At 37.3% G+C, this 20,226-nt stretch overlaps 2 protein-coding genes and 1 long non-coding RNA gene across 3 annotated transcripts; all 3 read right to left on the bottom strand.

Annotated features, from left to right (window-relative positions):
• Positions 1–2,832: 2,832 nt before the first annotated feature.
• LOC145464873 (retinoschisin-like) lies at positions 2,833–7,830 on the bottom strand. The gene is made up of 4 exons (XM_081448675.1): positions 7,243–7,830; positions 5,632–5,743; positions 4,808–5,136; positions 2,833–3,423 (listed from the first exon to the last, which is right to left on the bottom strand). The coding sequence occupies exons 1-4, from the start codon at positions 7,585–7,587 to the stop codon at positions 3,286–3,288; spliced, it is 924 nt and encodes a 307-aa protein (XP_081304801.1). The 5' UTR covers positions 7,588–7,830; the 3' UTR covers positions 2,833–3,285.
• Positions 7,831–11,253: 3,423 nt separating this feature from the next.
• Positions 11,254–19,982, bottom strand: LOC145464863 (E3 ubiquitin-protein ligase ZNRF1-like). Its single transcript, XM_081448667.1, has 6 exons — positions 19,466–19,982; positions 19,197–19,292; positions 16,829–16,888; positions 16,683–16,728; positions 16,118–16,181; positions 11,254–15,090 (listed from the first exon to the last, which is right to left on the bottom strand). The coding sequence occupies exons 1-5, from the start codon at positions 19,770–19,772 to the stop codon at positions 16,124–16,126; spliced, it is 567 nt and encodes a 188-aa protein (XP_081304793.1). The 5' UTR covers positions 19,773–19,982; the 3' UTR covers positions 11,254–15,090; positions 16,118–16,123.
• Positions 18,695–19,190, bottom strand: LOC145464875 (uncharacterized). The gene is made up of 2 exons (XR_014041464.1): positions 19,050–19,190; positions 18,695–19,002 (listed from the first exon to the last, which is right to left on the bottom strand). It is a non-coding gene; the product is annotated as an uncharacterized LOC145464875 (long non-coding RNA).
• Positions 19,983–20,226: the final 244 nt, after the last annotated feature.

Consider the following 20,226-nt stretch of genomic DNA (forward strand, 5'->3'; position numbering starts at 1 on the left):
TTATGTCGACACAAGTGATCTATTTGTGATATGGATAAAAGAGTAATGTATTTTGTCCATATAAAAACAAACTTCCAGTCAAATATAAATGAATAATATATCGTGGGTAATCATAATGCAAGCAAAGTTTTATCAATTCAATTTTAATATTTATTTAATCAACATTTACATGACGGTGTTGATAACTTTAAACTGAGATCCTCCCATTCAGACTCTCTCAGATATTCTTTTTGACAGTAAAAATTCTTCTATTTATTTGAATACGTCAGTACATTTAATGTCAGCTTTTGTGACTTTTGTGATAACACATATGTTGACTGTTTACCTTCTCTCTAGCTTTAATTTTAATCTAAAACCCGACTTTGACATATCCTACAAGACAATTGTAATTACCGGTCAAGGTGATTGAATTCTGATCAGAAAAAAATCAGAAAATCCTTCAACATATGATTAAGAATATTTTCAAAAATGTACAGCCATACCAAAATCCAAACCTTATCTAGCAACTTTATACAGTTTACGTTTAGTTCCACTTTCAAACTTAACAAAAAGCTCAAGTCGGGTTGTTTGTCTTTTCTCAAACTAAATAAGTGATTCTCTTACCTTTATATCGTAAAATTGAGAATATACTGTTTCTTCATCATATTGTAGCTCTTTTCCTTCCATAGGCGACTCTACTCCTCTGTCGTTTAGTTCACAAACTCCTTCAGTCTCGTCCAAATTGGAACTTTTCCGGAAATTTGTTGAAACGCATCGAGGGTTTCTTTGACACTTCAAGCCACAAGATACCAGACTGACAGAGTGAAATGTGTTGAAGGTGAAGCCTTTAAGCCGGCGATGACTACGAGTTATTACGGGACGAGATAAAGAGTTTTCATCCCAAGCAATCGTTTCAGATACAAATATTTTACACAATACTACAAAGACGAAAAGTATAGAATTCATTTTGAATTTTTCTTTGACGGCAAAACTGATCCACCGTGTTTTGATAATGCTCGACAAAAGAAGTACAACTTGTTTTTTTTTAAATTACTAATGTTTACATTAACAACTATATGAAAAGAGAATTAATTAAGGTATAAAAAATATTACTGAGAAACGCAAATATTATTACCACTGACACGAAATGATGGTATGTGTAATAAAGCTTGGTTAATCTACTACCCAGATCTCACTCTGACGCTGGAAACCGTGGGAGACCACGTAGGGTTGGTTTCGAGGGATTGTTGAAAACAAGTTGCAATAAAAACAATTGGACCATCAATACTTGACATTTCTTGGAAAATTTTGTCGTTAGAGTGTAAAGAATTTAACAAATGGAGTCACAGTAAGTTTCTTGTGTAGAAATCGAACCTGTATGACCTCAACTCACAGTGCTCTAGTCCACTTAACGTCTTTTTCGATTCGGCAAATGTTTTCTCCGGCCTGCTGTCTTGTCACTGTGTCATCATTCATGTTGTCATAGCAACTGAGCATACGCCTTTGATCTCTTACGTGGTACAATTCGATAAATTAAGTACTGCTGAGATGACTCAGCTGTAACATTGAAGGATTACGTGGAGGATAGTTACGGCATAAATTCAAAGGATTGAGTATTTCTAGACCCTCCTGGGATGTCCGAAACTAGGACAACATTCTGAAAAAAAACTTATTTTACTGTTGTCTTTATTATGCCAAAGTCTGATAAAGTCACTTTCCATGATTCTAAAACAAAAAATGAAGCCTACCGGTGCTATTCCTCACCCCAAGCCTCTCTCTCCCTTATTTCCTCCGCCGTTTTTATGCGTTGCGCCCCAGCTAACTGAACGCCTAGAAGAGGCTATCTGATGGTTAGTCAATGTGTTACGCTGATATCATTTAACCAACATGCTAGACGCATCCATGATTATTTTACTAAGCGTGTATTCAGAGCACAATTGTCGTTGAATAGATCAGTGCTTACTCATTTTCTCATGACTCAGTGTTGGAAAATCTGCGTTTACGTATACTAAGAATCTTTAACACGAAAAACAGGAAGTTGTTTGCGGAAGGTTGCACTCTACTTACTTTCAGACGATGGAAAAATCTTCTGAGGGTCATCAGAACCTTCAATCAAGTTTTATATTTAATAAACGAAAGCCAGAACGCTCATTGTTATCAGGAGAAAAACTATAAAAGCATAACCCTCTTTTATCTCCTTTTCACTTTCCTATGGATTTGTGAATAAACAGTTATTATTGTTATCATCATCATCATCATCATCATCATTATTATTATTCTCACTGCCTCTGAAAGTTAATTTCTGGATTTAAAGTTTAATACTAAGCTAACATACGCAAAATCTTACACGCCGTTGGGCGTTACCCCTGAAATATTTAGCCATGACTCAAAACGTCCACTGCCGGTTTGAATAAGGAAATTATTATTATTATTATTAACTTTCTTTACGACAATTTTGTCCATCGCAAAAATAGTCTAAGGTTTATTTTGTCAGTTCGGTGCGGTCTCGGCCATCATTTTGTGATGTTTATCGGGAGTCAATAAATTCCAGATTTCCTCGCAACAGTCCGCTTTTCGCTACACTAGTACAATCGACCATCCAAGCTGACTCCTCTAGCGTCCCACTATGATCCCTGTAGTGAAGGAGAAAGAAAGGTAGGAAAAGCGTTTATCTTTGTCTTTGTTGTTTCTTTCCAAACCACAAGTACTTTCCCTTGATTTCAGTGACGGTGCACTTTTAGTTATATATTACCCTTGTTATGCGTGTCGGACAACCTGTAATAAGCCGGAAAATAAATTGCATCAATTAGTTTTGAATTGGTAGTATATAATTAGAATATCAACTAATTTCTCCCGCTCAACACCGTGTCATTATTTGCAATGGTTATTGGTGTCATTTTAGATAACCTCAGCTCACCCCTTGATGTGCAAATATTTGCAATGTTGTGTCTCTGTGCAAACGAAAGATGGCGGAAAAAAGTCTTCAAAACCTTTCGGGCAAGACGTCCCTTGCATTTATTTGTAAACAATTCTTTCATCAATCTCATTTAAGTAAATTTTGATCTCGTCCCATGGGTCGGGCATTTGCTGTCTTGCCGAAGCTCCTCCGCGGGGATTTGTACCAATGTCCTGGTACAAAATTTGGGGGAGGAGAGATAAGTGGGCTTAAAATTGTCGGAGCTATAAAGCCTGGGAACCTGCAGGTGGGGCTTCATTCCAAAGCCTGATCAATTTTGCGTCTGTATTCAGCGAACTCCTCGTTATTGAATATGCAGTTTTTAAGATCACAATTAGCTTTAACTTACCTTAACAAGTGTAGAGTTCCATTCTCATTGATATGTGTCCGTGCCATTTCATCGGACGAACTCGAATGTAGCGAGCTTCGATGATCGGGTTCAGGTCATGATAAACAACTGTGTCCATGTCTGTGTTACCTTGAAAGAGCTGAGTGAAACAGAAAATCTCTAGATGCAAAGTGTATTTAACAGAGATTCTGTGTAAAATTGAAAATCATTAGTTTTTTTCATTAGGCAATGCTTTAGACACTAGAAGCGTTCTCCGAATCTCCTACTACGTTGCCTGTTCCGCTATCAACTTAGTTTTTTTTTTTCAGAATTATCGAGCAATCATAAGAGGCTTAGCCTGTGTTGCAAGCGTAAACGGGGAAGCAGCGAGTAAGGAGGCAAAAAACGCATCCCTCCTCCTTCCATCCGCGCTTTGCCTCCCCTCAGTTTCCCCGTTTAACACCAGCTACGCACGCTAAATGAGGCTAAAAGGTAAAAAAAATATTTTAAGACGGAAATTCCCAAGACTGATCAATGAGAAGTACGGACGCTCTTTATGATAAGCATCGCAAAGTGACCAAAGAGTCCTCAGCGATAAACGTTCGCCAATGCATACATAGTTCTTGTCCTTTAACAAATGAAGTAACGTGGAAATTAACAAACCGAATGTGGTTTAGCGTGGTCTGTACTCTTATCGGCATCGAGTACGCGTCGTCATAGTTGTCAAAATGTTGTGGCTGCGCCTCGCGAGTCCACAACAAATTTTGACCACTGTGATGACGCGTATCGTTGTCGATAAGAGTACAGACCACGCAAAACCAAATTTCGATTTGTTTTTTACCACAATAACAACGTCAAAGAAAATGCTTTTTTTCAGAGCGCGAGCAGAAAAAGGCAGCGATGTCTGGGCTCTCATCGACAGCGGCAAATTAGCCAATCAGATTGCGAAATTAGTAGCAATTGTGGTAAAATGTCGAATAATCCAGCCAAATATGAAATACTTATCAAACAGTTCTTGCGTTCAGTCATGCAGGACGTAAGTGTAAACAGTCAACACTAATGGGAAATTTTCTTTCCTGACGTGACGTGAAAAGATTTTGCTGTATTTTATGACGTGAAGAACACTGTGTTCGAAACGTCACGAAATAGAAATACAAGTGTGTTCTCATTTCAGAAGAAAATACATTGCTCTCTCTCCCGCAGTGGTTCGGACATTCGCTATAGGAATCTGCTGCTGTGCGTGACGAGTGCAGGCGCAAACTCAAATGCATTGATCGGGCAGCGAGGCTCCCGCGTCTACTTCCGTCGCCCTTTACGTAACCCTGCGCCGACAGTCACGTCATTCAGTTGATTCTCTCCATCTAAAAACACTCATGAGCTTCTGTGGAGTAAAGTGGAACATAAGTACATTGAAGTTGCCCCAAATTTAAAAAGTTGCCCTAAATTGGAAACGTTGCCCGAAATCAAAAAAGTTGCCCAAAAAGTTGCTGAGCATCTTAAGGAGAGTCCTATAAGTAAACCCCCTGGCAGCTACTGAATCATACCGTATCTAAATGTTCTCCATTTTGCCTGTAAAACCTCAAGTTATGTTCGTCTTCACCATACTGCAGCTTGTATTGTGTAACCCACTGGCTGTAAGCATTCCTTCCTTGTGTCGCTATTCCTGTTATTCTTGTCATTTGTCGAAGATCCACCTGCAGCCATTGATTATTGTCATTAAGCAGAGATGACCAGCTACCAGTCTTGCCCGCTCCAGCTTTGAAATGTAACCTGGCCTGCTGGGCGGCATGATTTGCTCGCCAAGTTGACGAGGCGCTTATCTGGGGGTCATGAATAGCTCCACTCTCCATTCCGAGGGGTACTGGAGTACACACTGCGCAAAACCAAATCATTTTCAACATTAAAAAGCTGTTGACGTTGAAACTGTTTTGTGCGTAAGTGTTCCGGAGATAAACCTACTGGCAGAATTGAATGGTGGGGCAGGAATAGTGAAATATCATTTTCTTTTTTTTAAAGCGTTCACAATTCAAACTTTGCTTTGACTTTTTCCATGTATATACGTGTTTTGACTCAACATTTAGCTTACTTATTCAATCCCCCAGGATTTTTCAACAAATATTCACTCTTCGTAGAACAAATTTCGGTAAAATACCCTTTGAAAACATGTTTGACAAAGAAACGTCAAGTCATGTGATCAAAAAGGGCGACGCAGCAAAATATTTCCTAATATTTTTATGAAAAGTGACAAAGTTTGACAACAATAAATGAACGCTGTTTAAGAAGAAATCAGCGAGGTCTTCCATCCACCCTCCCCCCTCCCCAACCCCATTCCCAGGCTAAATAGGATTAATTATAATCAATATCGCACCTCGGCAATAGTTTCCATTCCAGGCCTCCTCACACTTGCATTTGAAAACTTCAGACCCTTCAGTGAACACGCATGAGCCCGCATTCAAGCAGCCAGTCAGCTGACAGTCGTGCTGCATAAAAGTGGAAAATAGCCGTTATTGCAAGGTAAGGGTTTATAGCCCCTTTGACAGTTATTTTTTCTTATCATTCAATGCATTTTTTCTTCCTTTTTATTGGCCGAGAGCCCATCACGTGACCTGCAAATAACTGCCTACAAATAATGGTCTGCTCATGCACAGAACCGTCTAAATGTGTTTTGCTGCAAATAATATTCTGCTCATGCGTAATTACAACCACGCCCTTGTGTGAAAAATGGTGGATCGCTTCCCTGAACTGTAAGAGAGTGATTTTGATATGAAAACAAACTTGGTGACGTACCGAATGGTAAAACAATTATTGAACTTGGTTATCGCAAGATATCGTGTTTTGTGTCTCGCAGATCAATAATTGATCTCCTGGCCACTGACAAATCACGATATTTTGCTCAGCCTCGTCCAATAATTGTTAAATTAATATTAGCCCATTACCCGACGTGGATGCGGGGTTATCAGTCCACAGACCTTTTTTTTTCCGAGGTGGGTGAAAAGATTAATGTTTTTACTTTTCCCAGTCTCCTCTCCCTCCCCTTTGCGTTTTGGCTCGTTCCCATCCCCCGCGGTTAATATTTTGCTTGCGATTTCGACGAAACCAACACAAAATAGAGGGTCTGTGGACAGCTTAGATGCGAGGCAATTTCATTAATATACTGATGAAATTGCTCGAAATCGTCTTAATCACGTTGGGTTATATGATGATGCAAATAAGAAAAAGTAACCGTCCAAAGATTATTCTGTTTTGTGTTGACTCTTTCGCTTCATTTGTATGGCTTCTTTAAAAAAAAAGAATATAAAGATAAGCATGTATTTAATTTTAAGAAAACGATTTTTTCGTATATAAGTGACATACAGAAACAAATGGAGTTATAGCAGAAAACAATAGCACTCGTCGGTTATGGCGATCAAACTACAACAAAAAAAAGCACTGATTTTATCTTTTTGTCTTAAAGTTTGTTATCAGACTACTAGGTAATTTTTTTTGTAATTCAGTAATTTAGTGATCTATGTATGATATGGATAAAAGTGTAATGCACGTAAAAGCATAATTCAAACTCGTCTTTGAGTCCTTTGACATATGCGATAAAACGGTAATTACCGGCCGACATGAATGAATTATGATCCAAAACTGAAAAACCTGAATGAACGAACGAACGAACGAACGAACGAACGAACGAACGAACGAATGAATGAATGAATGAATGGATGGATGGATGGATGGATGGATGTATGGATGGATGGATGAATGAATGAATGAATACTTTATTGAACCTCCCCAATGGGGCTTTTCAGAAACAATAATAATTATAAATCTAACACAAATGATATGGAATATTTAAAAACTTTTTAACCATAACAAAATTAAAAGCCTATGTAGCAGCTTGGTCTCATTTTCAAACTCAAAACGAAACAGGTGAATTCAGCTTGTTTGTGTACTTCACGTGATCTTTCTTTATTTAACTAACTTATTTTCTTACCTTCATGTCGTAAAACTGGGTATAAATTGATTTTTCATCGTACTCTAGCTCTTTTCCTTCGATAGGCCATACTGCTCCTCTGTCGTTCAACTCACAAACTCCTTTACTTTCGTCCAAACTTGAAACTTTGCGGAAATTTGTCGAAACGCATCGAGGGTTTCTTTGACACTTCAAGCCACAAGATACCAGACTGGCAGAGTGAAATGTGTTGAAGGTGAAGCCTTTAAGCCGGCGATGATTACGAGTTAGTACGGGACGAGACAGAGAGTTTTCATCCCAAGCAATTGCTTGAGATGATAGGATTTCACACAAAAATATTACAACGAGGAAAGGTATAGAATCCATTTTGAATTATTCTTTGACTTTAAAAACAAATACCGTCTTTTAATAATGCTTGACAAAAGAACTAAAATTAATTTTGTAAATTCCTAATGTTTACTTTCTTATCTACATAAAAGAGAACTTATTACGGCATGTAAATAACAGCGAGAAGCGCAAATACTATTACCACTGACACAAAATGATGGTGAGTGTTATTAATCTTGGCTAATCTCCTACCCAGATCTCACTCTTTCTGAAGATGTAAACCGCTTGGGAGACCTGGGCTCGACACTAAGGCTTGGAACTTGTTAAGTCAGTAACAATATATATCTTAAATAGTGGGGGAAAAAGAGAAAAATTCCCAAAAGGGAACGGCACGGCGCGAGAGTACCCATGCGAGGCGCTTCCCAGAATTATATGTAAAGAATAAGGTGAGCTATTTACAAGGCATGTAATAACAAAAGAAAAAGCTATTTACAGGAATAGTAAAGCTATAAGAAAAATATGAAACACTGACACTTGAAAGAAAATTAGAAAAAGGAAAATTAGCTTCCATGACAGGAACAGTCCTTAACTATGAAAACCATTCGAGCAGACGACCTCTAACGCCATATGATCTTAGTTTCGCTAATACGATTTGATGGTCAACGGAACAGAAAGCCTTTATTAGCGAAATCATGATGTAAAATTTCAGTTTGTACATTTTTGTTATCTAAAAATAACTTGAGGGATTACCTTGAGAATAAGGTCCATATGGGAGATGGAACCTGTCTTACCCATCATCCTCTCCTGGCTTTAAAATTAAAACAACATTGTAAGGAAACGTGGTTCACAGTTGTCTTTTATATGAACATTTGTAAGCTGAGAAACTGACCGTTGAGTCTTTTATAAATGGCGAATGTGTCATACTACCATTATTCATAATTCTTGAAATAATGCAGGTATAAAGCTTATTTCAAATAGCCGACATGACAGATGCAGCCAAGTTTATTGTACTTAATTTGTGTTCAGAGCAACAGTGTTGTTGAATAGATCATTGCCAGTGGTCTCTTCAGCTTCTCATGACTGCTGGAAAATTAACCTGAAAGCAAAAAATATATTTTAAACTATCAATGTCGTTGATTTAGAATTTACTGAGGCTTTGAAATCAAAGATGGTAAGGCCTTATCAACCTTTTTGCTCCATGCTGTTTGGCCACGCCCTGGCCTGCTTGACAACACCTCATTGTAAAAGGTGTTCATTCCAATAAATCTGTGTAAATGATCTCCTTCCTACGTGCAAACTGGGAGACGACAGAGCTAGAATCGATCGCGCTAAATAACTGCAGGCGAAGAGAACGTCATGAGCGAAGACAGAAAACTTACAGGAGGGAACGTAAATTTGGTGGCATCATGACAGCTTTGAAACATAACTCTTTCCGTTTTTTAACCCGAGTATCAGACTCGTCGGGGAAATTTTATGATCTGACATTACTGTGCAAAATGCCCGTTATCAGTTTTCATTAACACTCATCAATCCTCATAATTCTACTGAGCTTTTCATTAACTCTGACTCAGAAACGGAATATATTTTCGTGTGATTAACCTTCATCAATCTAGAGGGAATGATAGACTTTCGCCTACAAGGAAGAGCATTTTTAGCCGCAAAATGTTTGTAACTGAAGGAGAGAACGAAGCTAAACATTTGTATTCAACTTTTCTCGGATGCCTCAAGGGCACCCTTATTTCGTATCTCTTACCTCCATGTCGTAAAATTGGATATAAATCGATTCCTCATCGTACTCTAGCTCTTTTCCTTCGATAGGCAAAACTGCTCCTCTGTCGTTTACACAAACTCCTTTACTTTCGTCCAAACTTGAAACTTTCCAGAAATTTTTTGAAAGGCATCGAGGGTTTCTTTGACGCTTCAAGCCACAAGATACCAGAATGGCAGAGTGAAATAGGTTGAAGGTGATGTCTTTAAGCCGGCGATGATTACGAGTTATTACTGGACGAGACAGAGAGTTTTTGTTACAAAATTTACAACGAAGAGAGCAATAAACTCATCCATTTTGAAAATTTACAATCTCTGCAGACCAGGTGTTTTAATAAAGTCGTCAAATCAATGTTACTTCTTGCTTTTATGAAAACCAAAGCGATGTGTAACTAGTGGAGAATAAAGCAAATTAAACGAAAAATAAGTGATCAAAACATCCTATTTGGATCCATTATCTAATGCAAAGTGTAAGGACGTTGCAGTTGGTATTTATAGAAAGGTTTAAGAGTGTAACTACAATGATGATACATATATGTCATTGAACTATATTGGTCGAGTTCTTTTTGTGCAAAAAACAAAACAAAAAACGAGGCCAATATTCCTCCCAAAAGTTATTACTATCATGGCTCTTTTAAAACTCTGCTGACAAATTAATGACGTCCTCTACGGTTAAACGCGCGCTGAACCGGGAGCCCGAAAGAAACAAGAATCATCTTAAATTTTCGAAAATTTAAGGTGGCTGTGAACCCCATGTACAGATTTTTTAAAAACGGCTTAAAGATATGTCTTATCCTGCTTATCAAATTTCGATGATAAAAAATGGGGGTCACCGTGTTCGTTGTTGAGTTATTAGCACTTAAAGCTAAAATTGAGGGTATTTTTAGCAGGTCATATTGTTGCTATGGTAACCTATTGTGTCACAAAAATGATAGTACTGTGTTCACCAATAATTGGGCAGTTTTTTTATTTCATTACTGTAGCATCAGCTGATAAAGAGTGGTAATAATGACTCATCAAAATCTAAGTCTTGGAAAGCGCTGTTAACTGTTTGGAACCAATAACGCCCAAGTTGACACCATTTGAGCCAAACTCTTTGTTTAGTTAGAGGGCATTCTCTTGTGTTTATGTTGTTACTTGACGTCTTGATTTACTGTTAAGTATAATATAATTGTTCGTATTTTCACATTGACCATACTGTATAAATGCCAGCTAGCGAATTTCAAAAATGGCGGATGCTGGTAACATCGAAGCGCCTGAATCTTCTTCCTTAACTCCTGCCTCGGCCTAGGTGATTCAAAATCGGTGCACTTTTACGACAAAAATAAGAGATATTTAGAGGATTTTTCGAGATATTTAGAAATGTTTGGTGGTATTTAGGAGATTTTGGAGAATTTCCGAAAAGATATGTAAGCGATTTTACATGATATTTGGGGAAAGGACTACCCAATTGAGTCCCTAAAGTTTGACTTCCGGTCACTTTCATTGTTGGGTTTTGAACTAATCAAAATCGATCCTGTAAAGGGACTCTATTTCGTCTGACTCAAGGTAAGTCATTGGGCTCAGGCAACCACGTTCCCAGGCTCTCTCTGCTCCGCCTCCATTGGTTGTTAGGAGAGTGTACCTGGGTCACCCAAGGTAACTTGAGCTTCAAAGTGAGTGGGCTGGAGGGGTAGCCCAACTTTTGACTATGATGATAGTTTGAATACATTGGAAACGTCTATTTCTGGTTCGGCCAGCTCGCCCTGCAGGGACAACTTTTTCATACTTGGTAACCAGGGGAGAGGGTAGGAAAACTTGTCTCAAAATCAAAACAAACGTGTGCAAAAATATATATATATATATATATAATAAACCGAAAATTATAGACCAAACCTTCACTTCCAATTAAATATAGGGCTATGGAATGGAATTAAGTGGCCTTCATATTAGGAAACAAATACACTATGAATCTTGTGTCCAAATTTCATGTTGTGCTTTAATTTCTTAGTATTGAATCAAGACCCCTAGAAAAAATATGAAGAACTATGACAAGTTTTCTCTTATTTTTCGAATTTAATTTAAACTGCTCTAACCTCTTCAGTGAACTACAAAGTGTTGTCAGGTCTTCAATTATATACATGTTAATGTAGGCTAAAATTATTATCTACTCTAGATTGTTGAGATCAGAGCTATTAGGGTTCCATGAAGTAAACAAGCTCAAAATGACGCCTTTTGCAAACAACAATCTTCTAAACATTGATAGGAAACAAGTTAATATATTGCAGCTAAAGGAAATGCACCACCGCAGTACTTAACTTTGTAACACTCTATGCAAAAACTGCAAGAGCTCTGACTTTCATTTTCAAGGAGTTGCCATGTCTTTTACAGCTATGATAAGACCTGCTCTGGACTTGTAACTCAAGCGAATGTAATGACCCCCTCGAATGGTATCGAGAGCTAGCTCTCTCTTTGGGCTCATCCCCTAGTTCCCTAGTGGAGAGCCTTTTAGCATGGTACCCAATTGATGAAAGGCTCTAAGAAAAGCTCCTAAAAAGGTCTTTAGTTTCTGGCACCAATACTCTTTCCCTACTGCCCTACAAGGAACCCAAATAAAACTGATTCATAAATCCACTAGTAATATACCTGTGATGCCCTTGATTAGTCTTGTGCATTCAAGAATTACCAACAAGACTTAGGGTGCATTCCTTTGGGGTGATCTGGATCAGGATCAGTGATCCAAGATCTGTCTGGATCATGGTGCATCAAAAGAACTGATGAATCCACTCTTGTATGACATTGCCTTGAAAAGGTTAGCCTGTACAAACAGACCATTTTTCACCCCATGACAAACTACATGTACCTGCATTTGCAGGCTATGAAAAACACAGAAGTACTCTAGCACCCAAGACACTAACAGTGGTTAAACATAACCTTTTAAAACAGAATTGAAAAAGCAATATTATTTCTCTACAAAAATAAAACAATTAATTAACTTAATACAATTTTGTAACATCAAGCTTTATCGCAATACCACCTGTTTCACGACATTTAGCAGAGATGCATTTTTAAATAAACAAGATCCTTCATGGCAACATAACCATAAAGTAGCATAAGAATTGTACATCACAAGACCGATTAATTTATATCATTACAGCTGGAATGAAACTAATGAATGAGAAACATGGCAGTCTAACTACTTCTTCCACAGACAGCACTGCATTGTTTCCTGTCTAAAGTATCACCTCACATGAGGCCCGACATTCCAGTGTGCAGAGTCTTCATTGATGACAGCTAGATTTAAAAGGCTAGTATGCTTGTGTCTTCACAAGGTCAAATAAATTGTTCTGACCCAATGATAGCATAACATAAATTATATCTATGCGAACTATTATAATCCATCAAATATTTTCGCTAATTCACAATTGGTCTAAACGTGTCACATGACCGAATATTCCCCGGCTAAAACTGGGGAATATCTGAAAACATTCCCCGATTTTCGAAACTGCAGATGAAAAAAATACTTGAAGGATAATAAACACAATAGCCTCCACTTGACTTTGAAAATATGCTCAGATATTTGTCCTTGAACATTATCTGTTCCTTGAAGCTCACAGTTTGCTCTCCGAACAGATAATGTCTGCGGACAAATATCCAAGCATATTTTCACGCCAAATGGAGGCTATTGTTTATTCATTATTAAAATATATTATCTACATGAAAAGTTATTGTTAATCTGGCTACCCAACCCATTGCATTCTAAGCCTGCTGAAAGCAAAGAAAGATTGCCACAAACATTTCATTGCTGAGAATAAAATGTTTGCTACATTCTACTGCATTGACAAAATGCCAATAAAAATAACATATTAACAAAATCCCTCCTTGAATGCTAACAAACAATTAACCTCTTGTTTAACAAAACAAAAGAATTACCACTAATGTAATCAGCCACTAGTAATGAACTACTGTAATTTAATTACATCTAGATCGTCCCAACAACAGTTGACTGTAATAATATTGAAAAGCTTGCCTTACGTAAGATAAGAATTATGAAGATAAATCAAAAGATCAATAAATTACTTTACTTAGTTACAAACAGTTTAAAAGATGATAAACTCCATAAGCTGAGGAGAGGCAAATTAAATGTTTAACTGACCAGCCCATTTATAAGTGGCAACCTGCACTGGTGAAGCATAAAATGGTTGAAAACGGCATTTGTAATGCTCTCTCCATTTAAGTTTGTATACTACCAACAGGGTTTTTGTAGTTTTGATATCTCTATGTGTAAAAAGGTATTATGAGAAAAAAAATTGGATTCGGACACTTTTTTTGTCCTAAAATTGAGCTTTAAAGTTCCCACTTCGTCACCACCCAATGAAGTTCACCGTGGGTCAGTGCAAAAAAAGAGTTTGGGTTCCTTAATGGGTCATAACATCATGTCAGGAAACACCAAATCGCCCTAGTTCATGTCACTGTTGTTTCGGTGATGGTGAGGAGTTGAACAGCTTTTAGCAAAAACAAACAGAACTTCAGTGGTGAAGTGCTGTGGTCATCAAGCAAGCAAAACAAAAAAGACAGAGAAGCTTCAAGGCATTCCTGACGTAACATCACTCATCACAAATCTTTCATTATGCGGTCAACTTCATTAGGTGTGGCCAAAACAGGAACTTTAAAGCTCAATTTTATAGCACAAAAAAGCCACTTATGTCCAGGATTACACGCAAGTATTGCTTAATTAATACTTCATATTTGGCAGGGTTGTTTGACATTTTCATATAACTTCATATTTAACAGAATTGTGTGTGTTTTGGTGACTTTTTACCACTGAGGACACTTTTTGATGCTTATCATAAGAAATATGAATCTCATTAGCATTCAATCCTGGACATATCTGAAAAAAGCATCAGAATCCCAATTTTTTAGTTAGAATACCTTTTACATGTTATAGAGATATCAAAACCACAAAAACCCTATTGGCCATATAGACACTTTAAACTTTGGTGGTCTTGCTTCTGTTTACCCAGGATAACCTATGTATATAACAAAGCTGACAGGGCTGTCAAGTACTAACCTAAGGAGTCTCCTTGGCTTTCCTAGAAAACAGTCCCCATTAAATCTATGAGATTCATAGTCTGGGAATATTGTCTCTGCTAGCCAGTCTGCAGATCACAAGTTTACTTATCTTAATGAGCCCTGGGGGAAAGTATGTTAAGTGCATTTGATTGAATTCTAAAAATTGTCACATTATAGCTGAATCATTGCCCAGCTGACCCCAACTGTTCACAGAGTTGCTACAGCTATCTGATAGGGTAAGAGGGTACATGTTATTATTGACATTAGCAAATGATGTGATCCACTTGACAGTGAGTTATCTGGTGGACAGAGTTATCGATCCTGTGAAGAAACTGGGCTGTAACGAGGAATCTTTCCATTCCAGAGGTACCCTGAATTCTCAGTCTCATTAAGTGGACCTTTTAAACATAACATATCCTTCAGTTTGTTTTGATAGAGTTCTATAGGTTTTGGCACTGTCTGTCTTCATCCTTGCAATTCAAACAAACTGAGCCTGTGTGTAAATGAAAGTCCAGCTGCAGCCTGCCATACCACAATTTTCTACAGAATAGCCTTTTTAACTGCCGTTTTCAGGACTTATCAATGCCAGGAATGAGTGTCTTTATACACTGGAACATCCTCTACTCAAATGGCCCATAGTGCTGTACTATGTGGAGTCATCAGATTAACTAGCCAGCTTTAACTTGATTAAATTCAGAAAAAAATTTGAGTAGGGTGCAAGGCCTGCAAAAGAATATTGACAACATTTTAACCTTCACATCCCCAGAGTAATGAAATTAATTTTTGTCCTTGCAATATCGATACAAGTGATATATTAAATATTTATTAACCGAGAGCGCAGTCTTTACGAGAAAATCTCAAACCAAGACCTTTCCATATTGACAAAGTTATTGCTAAGTCAACTCCGTAAGGTTGAGGTTTGAGATTTTCCCATACAGATTGAGCGTTCGAGGTTAATAAGTCGTTTATTAGAGCAGTTTTCAATTGAGTGTCGAAAGTAATTAGACAATTACTTTGGTTTTGGTTTTGGTTTTATTACGGTTTGAGATTGGCTGAGTAGTCTAATTGGTAAGTAATTGGTTTGGTTTTGGTTTTACGACACTCAATTGAAAACCGCTCTATATCGCTTTTAGCTTTGTCTTTGCAGGGCCTGTGACTGACCCATGGGCATTACAAGAGAAAACTGCCCTAAAGTGAGCCACTCAGAGCATGTGTTATATGGGCTACAAACACAAGCCATATAATAAGAAAAATTAATCACCAATGAAGAGAGTAAAGATCTTTGAGTATCGAATATTGCTTTGATGTACCACAAAATTCTCTCGGTTTGTACTAAATAAATAATATAATGAATGGCAATAGGTAAAACGAATTAATATTACAACCTGGGGAATGCAAACATTTAGTCTATTAAAAATCAGCAGAAACAAATCACAAGTATAAGTCAATTTTAGTACTGTGTTGTAAATTGTACGTTTTGTAACGTAAGTATTCTGTAATATATACAGAGTAAATAAATTAAAAATTACAGTGTAACACATCACCAGTCTTTGAGCTTCTCAACCAACAATGATATAGGTGCTTAAAAAAAAAAAAAACAGTCTTGAAAATAAGCCATTTTGGAAGAATTTCAACATACATCTTTTCCTTGTACACAAAATTACCTAACAACTAAAGCAAAATGGAGGGAGGTCTATAAAAGTAGATATGGTAATAAAAATCATTGCATAATGGGGGTTGAAGAACTCACCTATTTCTAATTTGTTGGATGCTCCGGACAAGATCTGTTCACCTGGAACCAATTATCAATACAACTGAAACAAGACAAAGAATAATCCTCAAGTGAGTGATAAATATGAATATTTTTGGTAACTTCTTACTAACTCTTGTATTGTAAACTGTAGACAAGAAATCCAGAAGTAGTAGTCCTTAGTTAAGTCTCGCCCAAGCGATCGCAACATTTTAACACAACATATCCCAACATAATTTGTTGGGTGCAACATGTTACACCATTTGGACAGTCTGTTCCAACGATTGCGACATGTTGGGAGTTGTTAAGTCAACTTTAAAAATGGTCAAATTTGAGCCAAAAACAGCCAACATGCTGCTACAGGGTGACAAAATATGTGACACATCTTCCACCCAACAATGTTGTGTTGAAATGCTGCAATAATTGTTTAACCAGCCTGACAGCTTTATAATTTGTGTAGTGTGAATGTTCAAACAAGAATATCTCTGAAAAAAGAGGAAGCAACTCACAAGAAGGGAGATGTGATTATGGCATCAAAGACTGCCATAAAAATAAGGTGCCCTACCTCTTATGGTATATACACAAACACGGAAGCCTTGCTATTTTATCACCTACAAAACAACAAAAAATAAATAAAATAAATTAAACAATATGTGAAAGTTAGATTTTCACTAAATAGATTTGCAGTCAGGACCAGGGAATGGTTCATACCTATACACAAGTCTTCCAGACATATAACACATTCTCCATTGTCCTGTTTCAGTACATCCTCTATAAAAGAGAAATAACAAATAATTTATGTTGTCAGTAAGACTGTTGTTAGCAATAACATTTCCAAACAAAGCACTGTTAACCAATGAAACACGGTAAATTTGCTGCTTCGTGAATAAATGATAAAGATGAAATGTTGTCTTGAGCATTGGACAAAGGGGGAAAAAGTCTGAGTACCCAACAGGATTCAAACCCATGAATTAATAATCCCAGATACCAGTTGTGCACTTCAAACACTGACCTACAGAGAGACTCGTGGTTAGCTAGCTAGCTCAGTGATAAAAGGAAAGAAAGTTTACAATTTCTTCCCAAATTTCCAAGAAGAATTTGAGAAAAATGTTCCATACTGTATTTACATGTACAGTACCATACAATAGTAGTACAGGAGTAGGAGTAATAAAGAAAAAAATGTTCAAAAATATTTTCACTAGCAAAGAGGTTGCTGGCTTAAAACAAGGGCATCACTTAAGCATTTATTACATTCTATAGCCTGCTACATGTGGACAATTGAACATGCCCTGAAAATGAGATTTTAGCCTGTCTGCAAGTTCACCTGAAAATTACAGCAATGATCTGTCCAACGTTAAAAATCCCTTGTGAACTTTGGCAATTGTTTTTTTTTTCATATTTCTCATTTTGAAATAATTGTTTTCAGGATCTGAATAAACTTGAAAATATTTTTCAAGATAAAAACCCAATGTTGCCAAAGAAAATAATTAATACAAAATATCAATGATAAAAAAATAATTGTTACATTATTATTACATAATTTAGCTAGGTAAAAACTAAACAGGCTTATTGATTAGCTTGGCAAGCTTGCTTCAACCTAGGCACCTTGATTACACCGAAGTCTTTGTATTCTAAGGAATTTCAGCCAGTGATTGGGCCTTTTTCAGCCACTGATTCCTTCAGGTTATAATTTACAAGTCATCATATCTTTGTAATTTGGAAAGGTCAAGAACTTTATGCTAAACGGCATGCATGAATCCAAACAAGACACGTTCTCTTTATGATGTTGACATAAAAAGAAACTACCACCATAAAATGAGTGAATTTTAGTACATCAAAACATTAGAGTTTCACTAAGCAAAACAAACAATACCATTATCGTTAGACATAATTTATTGTTCTCACTTTCCTATTTGCTGGCAAATGAACTGATTTCAGGTTTCATGTATAAAAGCAAATACTAGAGTCATCAATCCTCGATGCTACTGAAATAGTTTCTATTAAATTCAAATACATTTTGTTTGCTTTATCATTGTATATTGAGTTCTCTGATTAGGCTCATTGCACATAAAGATGTTTAATTTATACAAGCTTGTCAACTTTGTAGGTCCCTCTAATTGTAAAGAAAAATGAGGAAAGGATGAAAATACCTAATTGTAGAAACTTGGTTGACTGAAATATAAAGATAATTGAATATCTCAATATCGATCACGTCTGGAAAAGAAATTCCATTTAAATATTGCTGCCAAAAGGCTGTCAGCAATCAAAAATAATTCTTGTGTTTATATTACATTGCAGTGATGGCAAAGTTACACTTTCACTGAGTCAAGACAACAGGAACTTTGAGCTACATCACGTTATGACTATATGTAGCTTTTCATTGGTTAGAAATATGTAAATTACCACAGAAAGGAAAGCAGAACGAAAACAAATAGATGTCTATAATTATTACCCAATGTCTAGTTATAACAAAAAAGCGCCATAAAAATCAAAACCGACCCGACTAACGAAACTTTTCAACCTACAGACGATCTCGTATCGTGTATTCTCTAGTTGTCGCTGATTTTTTTTTTTCCCCATGAACGTTGTGATCGATGAAAACAACATTGTGAACATCGTCTCGGTAATGGGACCACTCTCGTGCTTTGATAAACATGGTTTTCACAGCCATAGCTAATCAAACAAGACAAGGTGACAAGGTGACAAGGTTCCTTGTGGTAAGTGATGTCAAATCGTTAACTCAATCTTGTATTCTCGTCTTTAGAGATTCTCTGGATCCAAATTTTTTTTTTTGTCAGAAAGAGCTGAAAATTTCAGGTCAGAGCTTAACAATAGGCCCGGAAATTTCCCAGTTTGTTGCATAAAAGTCAAATGATAGTTCCAGACTTCATGGAAATAACCATTTAACCTGAATTACCAGGATAGTTCCGACAAGACCTCTAAATTCTAACTTTAAGTGCTCAGAAGTGTTGTCAGACTACAAGCTGATCTCAGAGCCTGATGTCCTATTACTAACTTCGTGAACGCAATTCAAACTAAAATTCAAGGCAAAGCTAACCAAAAGTCATTAAAAACTTACCGTTATACGAAATACGTGGTTTCGTGAGGCAAATTACCAGATGAAGTTCAATATCGTCAGCCAAAACTACTTTCGAACAAACGGGACATTTCACCCCTGCAAAGAAAATTTAATCAGAAAACACGGTCGCGTTCAAAGTACACCACAACAAAAAGATTAAGCTCAAAACTCAACGCAAACAGCAGCTTCTCTCGCAGAGTATTAATCGATTAGCGTCTTTACCCAAAAACGGGCCAATCGCAAAGAGAAAGTAAATGTCACTCGCTCACCGTTTAGAAATGTAGTGTAAGTGGCGAACAAATGAGATGGGAGCGAATGCGCTCCTTGCATCGCAAGTCCTCGCGGAGATGGAGAATTATCCTCCGGCGAAGAGGACAAATCAGACTCTTGAAATGAAGCCGAATGGCCAGGAATGGATAAAGATTGTCCAACATTGTTCAGTGAACGAGTTCTTATCCGTGAATCCAGCGCAACAACCCTTGAACCTTCTGGTAAACCGGCTGCTGCAACCGCGGCTCCGTTGCCGACATTACGCGCGTTCGCTCGGCCATTGTGGCTAGACTGCTTAGCTCCCATAATATTTTACCGTTTCTTAGAACACAGGAGAGCATAAGCTGCCCTTGCAGCACAAATACAGGGTATTTACATGATATTCCCGTACAGAGAAAACGCAACAGCGCTCACTTCGTTACCCTCATGTTGTCGTCTCGCGGTGTTTTTGTTTAGAACTGCCAAGGAGTTCTCCCGCAATGCCTCATGGTATAGTTTTTCGTCACCCCATGAGATGGCGACCAATCAAAGACCGTCTTGAATTTCCTTTCATCCTTTCAGTTCCAACCAGCTTTTTCACTTTCTGTGTGAAAGGAGTGTAAAGATCTCAATTTACTCCTGTCACTTAGCCAGCCCAGTTGAACCACACTAACTTAAATCCAACTAACTTGTGCGTGTGTTCTGTGAGGAGATAGTATACATACAGCGTCATATTTGTAGGATTTATTTCTCAGAGGCTACACCGTCAGCTAACATGGCA

The sequence above is a fragment of the Orbicella franksi genome, chromosome 13 (assembly GCF_964199315.1).
Source record: "Orbicella franksi chromosome 13, jaOrbFran1.1, whole genome shotgun sequence".
Lineage (NCBI taxonomy): Eukaryota > Metazoa > Cnidaria > Anthozoa > Scleractinia > Merulinidae > Orbicella > Orbicella franksi.